At 31.0% G+C, this 15,059-nt stretch overlaps 1 protein-coding gene across 1 annotated transcript in view; it reads right to left on the reverse strand.

Moving 5' to 3' along the window:
- LOC143226323 (SCY1-like protein 2) overlaps positions 1-13,431 on the reverse strand; it is a 44,033-nt gene extending 30,602 nt beyond the window's left edge. The window contains exons 1-5 of the mRNA XM_076457135.1: positions 13,272-13,431; positions 9,991-10,160; positions 8,937-9,094; positions 1,944-2,088; positions 1,357-1,506 (exon numbers count right to left, since the gene is read on the reverse strand). Coding sequence (XP_076313250.1) covers positions 1,357-1,506; positions 1,944-2,088; positions 8,937-9,094; positions 9,991-10,152 — 615 coding nt within the window. The 5' untranslated portion in view covers positions 10,153-10,160; positions 13,272-13,431. The remainder of the gene's footprint in view (positions 1-1,356; positions 1,507-1,943; positions 2,089-8,936; positions 9,095-9,990; positions 10,161-13,271) is intronic.
- Positions 13,432-15,059: the final 1,628 nt, after the last annotated feature.

The raw sequence follows: 15,059 nt of genomic DNA on the forward strand, positions 1-15,059 counted from the left end.
ACCAAGTACTGATATTGAGATGTTTCACTTATTGTGTGTGTGTGTGTGTGGATGGGTGGGTGGTGGGTGTGGCAAAAACATTAAACTAATTAAAAAGATATTAATGTTTTGTCAGTGCACAGTTAAACTTTGGTAAACTTCACATTCAATGTTCTTGTTTTTTAAATGTCAGATCACAACTGCAAAAAATAAATAAAAACATTTGTAATGCTTTCACATAATAGGATTAAGACTAATTATTTTAATCACAATAAAGCCACATTCTAAATGATCATTACTCATTTTAAAATGTTTATTGCAAAAATACTAATAAATGATTAGTAGTCTATCTTTGATAATAATTAAGCCATGATTCTAATCACCACTAGTATGTGGTCTTTCTGATGTGTTAATGTCTCATTACAATAATACTTATAAACATGTACTTCTTTGTACACTCATATTCTATCAAGTAGCTGTGAAACTACCTGACATAATAATCTGATTCTTAAATATACTTGAAATACAGAACAACTAAATAATGTTATTTCTTTCTGATAATCATTGTCAAATTAAATTGTTTTAAACAGATATAATCGCCTCAATAAACAACCATACCATTAATCATATTTCAATCACTTCAGCACTAGAAATCTTGAAGGAAGTAGACTAAACAAACATTCCATGATTTAGCAGTTTCAAAAAACACAAAATAAATATTTAGAAAATTTAAAATTTTAAATATATCCCATTTTTAGAGAGAGAAATTTGCATCTGCAAATAAGAATTACAGGGATTTTTTTGTTTTTCTTGATATAATAAAAATACAATTTCATAAATTCTTACACAATTACAAGATCACTTCATGCACAATAGTAACAAGTGTCTGACTTTCAAAGAGAACAGATTTTTAACTTCTGAAAAATATATCCAATACAGTGTATATACATAACAACACATTCAGGTTAAAATTATGCATCCCTGACAGAAAGAAGTACAGTAAACATATAATTAACAATTATAAATTACCTCTTAGCTTAATATTGTGAAACCAAGGTACAAAAATCTTATTTGTCCTACATACATCAGTACTCTGGTTTAAAATATCATACTGTTCCTATACACTAGTTACTTTTTTCTTTTTAATTTAACAATTTATTATTTAAGTGTATGAATCTTATTCTTTTAAGACTAGTTTCTGAAAGTCTTTTTTACACATTGTTGTCCTCATAGCTTTATTATCAATAAAAACTCAATAAAAGTAACTTTTTTTAAAGTTCTTGTCTATGCTATCGTGAACTCTGAGAAATATCTAACATGTCTACTATGTCATAAACTACTAAATATAAACTATGACAAATAGATGAAATAACATGCCTGTGGTTCATGGGGATTTGAGCATGAAACTGAAAAATCAAATCCTGCGATTTTCCAAGCCCCACTTTTGTTGATGATAATAGATGATGGACAAATATTCCGATGCATCATCTTAACATCATTATGAAGAAAAACAAGCCCTTCACCTATCTGAAAAACAAAGAAACATGCACAAAAAGAAAACTGAGTATTTACAACTGAAATACACAGTATCAAATAAATGTAGCTTTCACATGTTGGCTGCAGCTTTAATTAATTCATCAGAAATCCTGTTAGTATTTTCTTATGTTATTAGAAGTTCCTTAAAACAGGAAATAAGTATACCTAATTTCAACTTCCTTCCCCTGTATGACAATGAAACAATTTACAAATAAAACAGGACAGCTTATTGCAGACAGCTGCATTCTTACTTCAAACAATTAGTATCTTTATTTAAGAAAGGTTCATGAGAAATATTCTGAAAGTCAATAAAAGATGTATAATAACTTCAGCATGTAACCACATAAGTTATAGCTGTGTTTGTAAAATAACCTGTTAATTAATTGTTTAAACATTCTTACACCAACAACTTTGAACAAACAACTCACCTGAAGAAGTCCATATTTAATTTCCACTTCAAACAACTTAAAATCCTTTAAATCAGGTGGTGGTGGTACTGGCATGTTTTCATTGTTTCCTAACAAATTGGCTAAACTTGCAAATACTGGTTCTGTGGCAAAGGCCAAACTTTCCCTTGTCAGATGAAAGGAAAACCTCAATTTAACTAAAGAGCTTTAACCAAGAACTGCAATATCAGATGAACTAATAATCCTCAAATTCATCCATATTTAATATGTGTTATAAATAAGATAAAAAGCATAGCATATTTTCATAGCAAATGGATTTACAACACACTAATATATTGTACCTTTTTTTTTTTTTTGGTTTTATACTGGAGCTAGAATCCAATCCTCTTCAGGAGTTGCCATTAGGCTTAATGAAATATTAAAAACTACATATGTTTAAAAAGTAGAATATAAATACAGTACTGAATGTATCTTGAATAACACAATGTATTGGTAAAACAATGCTACTGGCTCATTTTAAATAGAATATAAAATTTAAACTGATTATATGCATGAGAATACAAGAAAATATGAATGCATATAAAAAAAAGAATTAACAAATGCATAAAAATAAAAAATAAAAACAAAATGTTGTAGGATGAATAATCAGAAACATTGCCTAGAATACTTCTGCAGCAACTTTGTCAGGAACAATCAGTTTTAAATTGTCAAGTTTCATCGAGATCAAAATCTAAAAAAAACTATCATACTACAAGAAAATAAATACTCTAAATTTTAAAAAAATACATCTTTAAGAAAATTAAATTATCAGTTACTCAAAGGTTTTTGGTTTAATAATAAAATAGATCAAATGTCCTGAAATAACTGAAAAATGTCATTCCAAACACAGTTTTTAAGACAAATTTTGACAAGTTCTTCACCTGAATTCACATTCAGTTTCTTTAATTTTCAATTTCCAGAAGTGGTTTTCTCTATCAGTTATCTTCACTCTTTTTGTTTGTGATGTTTATCTCATTCAATACAATGCTCTGATATTTAAGGATATACAGGTAACAGACCAGTAACCTCATTCCGTTACACAACAGAAAAGTAATTTAATTTTTTATGTAATAACTTCAGCTTGTAATGTGTGTACTAAAAAACTACTTCCACTACAAATTATTTTAATAAAACCATCACTTTCTTTATGGAAAAGTTATTTCAATACAGTGATCACTATCATACAGGTGCTGTGCATTACATTGAAATCCGTCAAAATACTTAAATTCATTCACTTTAAACCTTGGATATTCCAGAGAGTTGAACCCATTCTGATGATGATCTATTGTATTTTTTTATATTGTACATTAAGTACCTGTTCTGTTTCACTTACATGGGTTTCATAACTGCACCCATAGATTGTTTTTTAACACTATGTTTTTGATGTATTCAAACTAGTGTATACAATGGTCACCTCAAACTGTTAATATATCTCTTCAGGTCCTGATGCATGTGGTAGAATATGCATCAAATATTGATCAAGACAAAGTGGTTCAACACAAATGTCTCCTTGTGTAGGTGGTGTATTCTCCAATTTCTAGATTTTTCAATGACAGGCTCATGATGTTAAGTTCAGTCTCAATGCTATTTTGGTCACATACACTGTTAACTCTTCTTACAACACATTTAAAAGATGCCCAGTGTAATAATAAGTGGTGGTATGACCTAAAATCCATCTATTTATTTGTGTGGGTGGGTGTGTAGTAAACTGTAATATTCACCTTATCTTTGTGTTCAAACAAACACATCTAAGAAAGGTATATTTCCCTCACCTTCAGTTACCATTATCAACTGTATGTTTTGTTCTGTCTGTTCAAATAAAAGATGAAGCATACAAGTTTTAAAAGTATAACATTGCATAGAAAGGTTTTCCCTGGTATGTGACCAGGTTACAAATCTATCATCTATATACCAAAAGCAGAGGAACAAAGCTAGAGGTGTTTGTTTATATCTTTTGTTAAGAGATTGTTACACTGTTTGTCTAGTTCACATCTGTCTTCATTTTCCTGATTAACAGGCTTTCTATAATATGTATTATTTCCAAAATTTGTTTTAATCAAAAACTTGCAATATACTTAGCTAAACAACTTTTAAAAATTTACAAAAAACGAACTCACATTAAATGTCATATAAATTTCAATTCAATGTTTAACTCTGTGTGTGTATATATATATATATATATATATATGAAGTGAATGAATTTGACCAAGCCTATGTTAAGGAAAATATGCATACCATAATTTTGAATTTATTAAATATATCATTACAGAATTTGCCAAATTTTAGGCAAGCAAAGAGAATTAGAATTATCAAGGCTAGAAAAAGAAATGGAAATAAGAAAGGATCAGACTAAAAGAGCTTGAAATTAAAAATCAAGAGAGCTCTAGCATAAAACCATCACTAACATTTTACCCTAGTCATGATGTTAAAATGGTGCCACCATTTAATGAGCATCAGGTTGATAAATATTTTCAACATTTCAAGAAGATAGCCTAAAGTTTAAAATGGTCCAACAGTTGCTGGCTACTTTTATCACAAAGAGTCATTAGAGGCAAAGCTCAAGAACCTCACATTACACTCTCAATTGATTGTATGAAATATAATGTTGTAAAACCTGTCATTCGCAAATCCTATGAAATATTTCCTGAGGCATGAGGCATACAGGCAAAAATTCTATATTTATAGAAAACAAAACAACCAAACCTATGTGGAATTCACCCATCAGAAAGTAGTTTATTTTAAAAGGTGGTGCACACCTAAAAGGTAAATGACAATTCTGAAAGTCTGAAACCACTGATTTTGGAAGAAGATTTTAAAAGGCGTGTTAAGGATGACATCAAGCCTTATCTTTAAAAGAGGAAAGGTAGGAACTTTACAACAAGCTGCCACACTGGCTGCTGATTTTGCCAAACTCCCAAGGTTGGATTCAATAAAGCCAAATATTTTTATTCTCCTCCTCATAAAAACGGAGGAAGCAGTGGCAGTTCCAGTGGTCATTTGGCTAGTGATCCCAAGCCCTCCTTTGCTCCAAAATTTGATCAAAGTTGCCAATCAAGTTCAGATACGAAGTCCAATAAATTAGGTTATATTGCTCCTCTCTTCCATTATTGTAAGCATAAAGGTCAAACAATTTCTGAATGTTGGATCCTGAAAGCAAAAAATAAAAAGGTGTCACCTTATGCTCCAGTTTCCTCCCACAAGAACCACTGAGTCTGAACCTGTGAGAAAAGAATTTCTGTCAAAGAGTTTTATGTCTATTAACAAGGATAAGTCTAATTCCATGCCTATTAAAATTATTTGGGGCACTCAGGCTACTAAGCCTTTGTTATTGCAGAAAATAATGCCTTTTTTAATGAGTCAGACACTGATGAATTTATTTTAGCCCAGGATATTAAGGATAGTTTTGTAAATGTACCTCTGCATAAAGTTTATTTACAGCCCAATTTAATCTCAGAATATATTACTGTAGGTGTTAGGCCTACTTTACCAATTAAGGGACGATCTTGGTAGGCAGTCAAATGACTACTGATCCTTGCATTGTTTTGAAGTTCTTGTGAGGATAGTAAATTTGTTGAGACAGGAATGTTGCATTTATTTCTAGCCTGTGCAATGAGTTAAGCAATGACCAAAAAGGCATCAGTATATAATGAAAATTAAACAGCAATTAAAGCTATGTTACAGAATGATTTTATTGATATGTCAGATACATTTATATCTCATAAAGAGGACAATGATCATTTATCTCTTATCAAAGACTCTTTCAGAAATAAAATTTGTAAAGAGTCTGAGAGATAAAGTAGTATGAAAGTTGAATTGTCTTTGAAAAGCCGGCTTCTTTTAGAGCATTGTAGAGATCCCGAGATTGCTGTATTTGTTGATAAGTTAGAGAATGTCCATGCAGGATATTTCATTAAAGATGGGGTACTAATGAGAAAATAGCAATCAGCCAATATTCTCATTGATGGAAAGTGGATCATTGTATACTACATTGTTGTGTCCAAAGCATACAAGATAATGAGACTAGCACACGAGAATCCATTGATTGTACATGAAGGTGTGAACAAAACATGTGACAAGGTAATGAGAGACTTGTTTGGCCAGATTTTGTGTGTTATGTATCTGAATTTTGTAAAACTTGCCACACGTGTCAGATGGTTGGTAAAACTAGTGTTCTAGTTCCTGTTGCTCCATTTTAGCCAATTCCTCCATTTGATGAGCTATTCAGCAGAGTTATAACTGATTGTATTTGTCCATTGCCAAAAACAAAATCTGGAAATAAATATCTATTAACAATTGTGTGTGCAACCACCAGATTTCCCAAAGCTACTTCATTAAAAAATATTAGGGAATGCAATATTTCCAAGGCTTTCATCAAATTATTTACCTTAGTTAGGCTTCCAAAAGAGGTGCAATGTGATCAGAGATCAAATTTTATGTCTGGTTTTTTTCAACAAGTCATTCAGCAACTGGGAACCAAGCAGATCAAGTCTAGTGCATATCACCCAGAGCCTTAAGAAGCTTTGAAACAATTTCATTCCATTTTTAAGGCCATGATTAAAACCTACTGTTATGAGAATGAGAATGAATGGAATGAGATTATTTCTTTATTGTTGTTTTGCTGCCGATGAGTCAGCTACAGAGATCCTTGGTTTCAGTCCATTTAAGTTAGTATTTGATTGTAAAGTGAGGGGTCCTCTGAAGTTATTTTAGAGAATTTGGTTGAGAGAAGAGAAAAAGAGGCTGAATTTACTGGATTATGTTTCCAAGTTTAATATAAGACTCAGTAGGGTGTGCAAGCTAACTCAAGAAAACCTTAAGTCAAAAGAGGGTAAAATGAAAACTTGGTATTACAAAAATGTAAAAGAATGGTTGTTTAAATCAGGTGATAAAGTCACAGGACATCCTTTACAGACCAAATTTCATGGCCTGTATCATGTGGTAAAGAAAGTGAATCATCTTGATTCTGTAATAGTAATACCTAATCATCAAAACCCAATTCAAATGTGTCATATCAATAAACTGCAGCAATACTATAATCATAATGAGACATCTGTTGTATCAAGTATCAATGATGTATATAAAACCAGAAATGGTGATCAGAAATATGTTGATGTCACCAGAAATTATAATGAAGACAAAAATATTGTGAATATTAAATTTAATAACTTTGAAATCTTAGAAAATCTTGATACAAAATTGGCACATTTAAGTTCAGTTCAAAAAGAACAGCTATCAAGTTAGTTTGTCAAGTATAAACAGTTGTTTCTTGATGTTCCAAGCAAGTCAACTGTTTTCTTCATGATGTTTATGTCAGTGATGCCAAGCCTATAAAGCAAAATCCATACAGAGTCACATCTGAAAACAGCACAATGAATGAAATGAAAAATTCAGTACATACTGAAATCTGACATCACACAACCAAGTCAAACTAACTGGAGTTCACCATGTGTTCTTGTGCCCAAACCAGATGATAATGCTAGATATTGCAATGACTTTAAAAAAAAGTCAATTCTGTAAATAATAGTGATTTGTTTCCAATCTCCAGAATTGATAGTTTTATTGACAATATTGGTAAATCCAAGTATGTGAGGAAATATGATTTATTGAAGGAGTACTGGTGTGTTCCTTTAGCTGAAATGGCAGGGGATACATCTCTGTATTTGTCACCTCACAAGGGTTTTATGAATACAAAGTAATGCCTTTTGGAATGAAGAATACACCAGCCACATTCATCCATTTAATTAGTCTATGTATTAGGGCTATGAAAGATGTGAAAGGATGTACTGATGATTTGATTGTATGCAGTAACACTTAGGAAAAACACCTTCAGAGATTTCACAAAATATTTAAGATGGCTGCTCTGAGAAAATTTGACTGTAAATCTAGCAAAAAAATGAATATGGACAAGCCAAAGTGGAATATTTGGATCACATGGTTGGCCAAGGTGATGAGGTGCCTGTGAGAGCTAAAATTCAAGCTATTATGGATTTTCCAACCCTAAAATATGAGAGATCATTTAAATGATTTCTTGGCATGGCCAGTTATTATCATAAATTTTGTAAGAACTTCTCTATGAATGTGGTTCCACTCATAAACTAGACTAGGAAGAAACAAAAATTTGTTTGGAATCATGAGTATGAAGTGGCATTCAATAAATTGAAAGTTTTTTTTATAGAATGTTCCAGTGTTAAAGATACTAGATTTTTGTAAATAGTTCAAGTTAGCAGTTGATGCTAACAATCTTGGAATGAAAGCCGTCCTGTTGCAAGACAATGAACATACAGCATACAGCTTGTTATCTTTCAAAAAAATTCAAGTGTTCAGAGGGGAGGTGTTATTTACTTTTGGCTTCCTTTTAACTTGGTAATGTTTCATGTATTCACAGTTTAGTTCCTTACTCTACTCTTCAACTTGGTGATGTGCGTGCTGTTTCTACCCATGTCTATGGATTAGAAATTGAAGGGTAGTTGTGTTGTAAGATCATGCAAGATTTTTCAGTGTTTATGTGTAAATGCTGACAAACAAATTTTAATTGAAACATCACCTGATGTCTGTGTTATTAATACATATCTTTATGAACATTAGCGAGTTCCACACATAACAAATCTTGAATGAAAAGGTGATGGTCAATGTCATGAAACTTGTACCCCTTCTCATCCTTTTTTATTTTCTTGTACAAGGGTGGAGTGTTGTAGAAGGTGAGTACTACTCAATTAATCTAATGCACAAGATTAATGAGGCCACTGATTAATAAATTAGAAAATATCACTAACTGGACAGTTCTAGTATCTGTACAGCAAGAATACAAGTCTGAACGAGGATATTAACAAATGAACATAAAGTTCCTTATTGTTTTTAATGTTATAGAAGTTCCTTTAAAGTAAGTCTGGGAAGCACCCATACATGCAGGAGTAAAAAAAAAACCCACTGAGTTCAAACATCACATTTATCTAGTTATTCCTAGCTGTTACTCACCTTGACTCTTCTAATGGATGCTGAACAGTCAATATACTTGGATGACGTAATCTAGTTAGCTGAGCCACTCCCTTCTTTAAAATATCTAATATAACATCACGGTCCCGTTTTGAATATCTTTCAAGTTGTTTTTTTTCCAAGACAAAAACAGCTGCTTCCTAGAAATGAATATATTACATATGTGATAAAGTATGTCTTGTTTGTAAAACATTCTACACGAGTTCTCAAAGTTTTATAAATTGTTTTTGAACTGTCCTGCCACAATATTTTTCAAAAAAATGTACCAGATATTACCTTTGTTTTTCAAAACATAATAAATACAAGTAGTTACAAAACATACATTACATTTGTTGATGAAAAACAACAGGAGCAGTAATTACTATAATATTTTCAAGCCAAATTATACTTGTAATTATAAAATCAAAAATAAATAAAACTATTAAGAAATATCAAAACATTTTATAACTCATCAAAATTATTTTTATACACAGAAATATGCTATAACTTATAGCTACTAATTAATGTAGTAGTTTCATGTTAGAACTACTAGTTCTGAATAATTTATTTTCTTATATGAAGACTAAAAATTAACTGTGTTCTATCATGAACACAGGTATCTGGAAAAAACAACAAAATTATTTAGAACTTCAAAAAAATCATGAAATGATGAATAAGCATTTCTGAAAAAGTCAGAACAAGTCCAAAAACATTGAGTATCAAGCAGACTTCACAACTCATGTTAGATATATTTTATTACTCTCTATAATATGGTTTGGCAGGCAACACGCCAATACCGTCAAACCTTTTTCTCCTTGCATTATACATATACATAAGCTGTGTTGTCACAAAGTAACATATGTTTAATACTATATTATTAATATTTGTATGGAAAGGAAATAATCTTATTGCTACATAAAATAAATAGACTGCAGTCTTTCTTAAGAACAAAACTAAATATTAATTCATGTTCCCATAAACTTCAGTAAACAAATATCTCTTTCCATAGAAATATAACTACACAATTCTAGCCCACTCTAACCTTTTACAAACTTACTTGTTTAGTACTTCTTTTATACCCTTGAAATATCTTCCACAGCAAGCCAGGACCGGCACTAGCAATATGTCGTTCAACCTCAAATTCACGAGTAACTGGATTCCCTGGAAGGACTGCACCCAGATTTGAAACTGTATTTCTAATTTTATTGAAGACATCCATGCTATGCACTAAAATAAAGCATACATGATATTGATATGCAACAAATTAGTGTTATAAGAAAAGTCCAGATGCTAGAAAAATATGTATTTCTGGAGTTAAAAAATTCTCTTGATTCAGTTGTTTTAAACTGTTTGGGAATTCAACATAGAGTAAACAGCAGTGTTGACACAGTGAAGTTTTATAACAGTTAATGAATTCAAACTGTAAGCGCCAAGAAATGTGTTTTGTTCCTTACCAACATTATTTACCTTTTAAAAGCTCTAAATTTTTTGGAATACTTTACATAATTGTAATATGTATGCTTTTTCACCTTAATTTTTGTCAATATGGAGAGATTACTTCAAAAGCCACATACCTCCATGTTACTTTGTTACAACTAACTGTATTCATGGAATAGTCACTCTATATTCTAATTTACTTCATAATTTATAGAAAGTTATTATTGTGTAAAATGTTATGTATTTCCTTTTTAATAATTTTATTTGGCAAACAGTTTATATACACACACTAATTTTGCACAAGAGCTTACAGGACTCATATCATTAGAGTTAACACTCCAAGGAAATCTATCAGCTTTGTTCAATGTCATTAATATAAATGTACAATAAAGTTTAACAGACACTTTTGTTATACAAACATACAAATTTAAAAAAAATCATTTGGCACATTTTGAATCCTAGGTCCTTACAAATACAGTAACTTTATTCCATAAATGTTGAAAAATACACATTCAAAGATAATTTCTAAAAGATCCCTTTACTTAAAACTAGAGAAGCTACAGCTCTAACCATTACAAATAAGGACGAAACAAGAAGGAAGAACATAACATAAAACAACTATAATACTTTGCGCTAATGCTTTTTGTTTCATATACATTCTATTCACCAGTTTACAGAAATATTTTTATTAGTTTTTGTTCTACTAAATCATTTTAAATATCAATATTTCAAATATATGAGCCAGATCAATACATGACACCCAGCTGGCTCAAACATTATCAACATCTATCCACAAATAAACAAAAAAAGCAAACTTTTTCTGTCCAAAACATATTTAACAGAGTTTTGAAAGAGCTCAAATACTGTTATTTTTATGTATTAGTTCAGCTTTTCAACTGAAGGATACAAAAATGAAACATAGTTCTGGTTCTATTTATGAGATAGCTATGTTATGAAATTCTACTTTTAATTCAGTTTTTCACCAATAAAGATTTAAGCAGTATTCTTCAACATGAACAGTTACTAGATGAAAATATAATCAAACAACATAAGCATATAAAATAAATCTGTTAAGAAACACGAGAAGTTTAGAGAATGAATAGGCTAGGTTCCTGGCCAGATAATACTCCCCCCTAAGAGGTTAAAAGGTTATGGATTTCACACGAATCACTTATTAGTAGTTTTAATTGCAAGCACGTATCAAAAGACTAGAAGATGGCTAACACTACTCTTTTTTTTTCAGCTGAGGTGATAATTTTCTAGATAATTATAAATGTTAGTCTTTGATCAGTCATGGAAAAAGTTTTTGATGTCACTAAGAGAAAATCTTGCCTTACTAACTAATTTCTGACTACTGCCTAAATAGATGAAGATAAACGTGTGAATGACACATATCTGGATTTTAAGAAAGCATTTAATAAGATAACTTATAAAAGGTTGTTAAATTATTATTTATATAGATGCAAGTGATACTTTAAGTTATTGAATTGAAAAATGGCCAGATGTAAAGAAGCAAAAGGTTATTATAAATGAAGTTCAATCAAACTGAAGTTATGCCCTAAGTGGGATTCCTCAGGGCTCAGTATTGTGAATTTTTTATTATTATTTCTATCATTGACATAGATGAAAAAATGAGAATGATCCTGCTGCTTAACAGATGGACTTATATTACCCGACATGTTCTGCAAAAAATATTTCAGATGGCTTTTGATTATACTAAATGGAAAAACATGAATATGAGCATCATAAACTTAAGTTATAAGTACAATCCTGACCTATCAGCATTACAGAAGAAAAGGATTAAGGTGTTCTGATTGACCAGACTCTTAGTCATTGAAGCAGTGAGCTGTTACTAATGGTAGGGCAAACAGGATTTTACACTGTATTTACAGCAATACTGAATGCAAATCTAAACAGGTTATAATTTCATCTTAAAGGTACTTGATTACACCTCATATGGAATATTGTGTTCAGTCTTGGGCACTTTACCTCGAAAACAAAAATTGTTAGAAATAGTGCAAAAGAAGGATACTAGGATGATACCTGGGATGTAAAGAGGATAGGTTAAAATATCTGAATAGTTTATTCTTTAAAAACAAAATACAGAGTGGATCTAAATCAGGAGTTTAAGATTGTTAAGAGAATTGACAATTCCAATATGTCATTTTTTTTTTTTTTTAATGGTAAGAAAGAGAGACCAAGGTAGAGCTGTCAACCTTCAAGAATCTGTTAAAGTGAGACTTTTCAAAAGTGAAATTTTAGTAAGCAGTAAAGTGTTGGGAGTGATGGAGGCATATCTTTTCTATCATGTGCTTTAGTGACATGTCTAACCTTCATTAAAATTTTTCATTCAATTAAGTAAAATGGTACAATCTGATGCATTTCTGAAATCAATTTGTTACTGAATTTGACCTGGATTCAGCCAGTCAACCAACCACAACGTATTATAAAAAATCCATTCATAATAGTGCACAAGAGCAGGAGCATAGGCCTACATATGCAAGTCTTGCACTCAATGGATGTTGGCATTACTGAAACAAAGGTACACAAACAAATTTTGAAAGTGCAGGAACCAACTTCAATTGAAACAGTTTTATTCTCCAAACAGGGTGCTTGGCTTTTGGAATGATATACCTCCAGATGTGGTAAATACAGCAGATTTCAAGGCTTGTGAAACACTTAAATAAGGGCTAACTCTACAAACCTCAAAATCAAAATATCTAAGATCAAAAATGAGAGAAACTTGATTCGCGAAACTGTGAAAATGTGCAAAATTCGACAAACATATAAAATAATAAGTACCATACTTAATAATATTCATTGTGAATGCACTAAAATATGACCTATTTTTAAACAAGCTGAAAAAATGACTTTAAGTGACACTAAACTCAGGTTCAATACCTTAAAAATTCCATTAAAAGATGTTTGATTCTTTCCTTTTTCTTAAACAGTAATTTTAAACACCCATCGCCTCAGACAAACGTATTCCCATTTTTAACATAACTACGAAGTTTAACACTAGTATACTGAACATGTCAATTATTTCGTCCTCTATTGCTAAGAAAATGAAATATTAGTAACGAAATATACTTTTAAGTAATTCTATCTCAAATGTTAAATAACGTTTTCGTTATCAATGCTACACAATAAAATATTTAAGTCATATAATTAAGGTAAACATTTAAGTTGTTTTTAAACAAAAATTTAATAAAGAAGCGATCTTAAGTAAAGAATATAATATTACTAATTCAAAAATAATAAACGCTGGAACTGATAAATGAGAAGATTACAAAATTAATAATTACTGAACAAACAACTGCAGAAAATAATCTGTAATTGATTGGATTATAATAACATCGCTAAGTAAACTTGATGGTCTAGTGGCCTTTTTGTGGGAATTTCACTTGCAATCCCGTCTCCTTATGGGGCAGCGGTGCGTTTACTCACTTAAATCCAGGTTCGAAACTCCGCGATAGACATAGCAGATAGTCCCTTGCAGCTCTGTTCCAAAAACCAAACAACAACAAATAAGCTTATTATCATGGTGATTGAAATGATGTGGAATTGATGTGCTTAGATTTTCAAAACGCTTTTGAGAACATATATCACACAAATATATCACACAAAAAAAAAAACGATTAGTTAAAAAATCACACTGGTAGAGGTCAATGAAAGACTATATTTAACTAGATTGTAGGTTAGTTAGATGGATGGGGAAAAACAAAAGGTTATTTTTGATGGAATACACTCAAAGTGAACCCTTGTTACAAATGAAGTGCCTCCAGCACAGGCAGAGGCACAATTAATAGTTTTAACGCTACATTTTCACGTTTTACCTTTATACGTTAGTAAGAGCTCCAACTGAAATCTGTAAATGCTACATTTTCCAGACGTCTAACCCTCGATCCTCTTAATATTACTTTAGTTATATGTCACATGCACTTTAACCCTCTCTCACTCCCAGATAACTTTTGTTTCCTCTGTTTATGGCAGGGTTAGTGCTTAGGCCTTTACTTTTTGATTTACATTAATGATATTGATTAAACATAACAAGTAGTTTATTAAAGTTTGCTGGTTACTTAAACTCTTATGTGTTTCTACTTGTATTAGTGATGTTAAGGTACGGCAGGATTTTTCGATCAATTGTTAAATTTGGCAATTCACCTTTAATTACAGTAACTGCATGTTAATATACTTGGATGATCATGATTTTATCACATGTCTTATATAGACTATAATGAGCTCCATACCGTGACAGAAAAAGAGGATCTTGCCATAGCGATGAAAGTCACTCAGACCATCGAAGACGTGCTCTGTTGTTAATAACACAACTAAGAGAAGTTTAGGGTGTATTATTAATAGACATAGTGAGTACAACTCAAAAGACATAATTATCTATATATACAAATCACTAGTTAGGGTTAATTTGCCACACTGTATACAGTGTTGATATCCTTATCTAAGAAAAAGAGATTTATTTTCGGAGGTTCTTAAACAAATACGTGAGGAACCAATTAATCATATATTCGATCCCAATCAGAATAATACTCGTTGATCACAACTCTTTGTTTTTTACCTTAAAACCAATTTTTAATACAGATAATGAGTTTTTAAATTTCACAAGAATTCAACCTATTCATCAAACTATTATTTGTTTTTTTTAATTTCGCGTAAAGCTACATGAAGCTA

Source organism: Tachypleus tridentatus, chromosome 9 (assembly GCF_004210375.1).
Source record: "Tachypleus tridentatus isolate NWPU-2018 chromosome 9, ASM421037v1, whole genome shotgun sequence".
NCBI classification, from domain to species: Eukaryota; Metazoa; Arthropoda; class Merostomata; order Xiphosura; family Limulidae; genus Tachypleus; species Tachypleus tridentatus.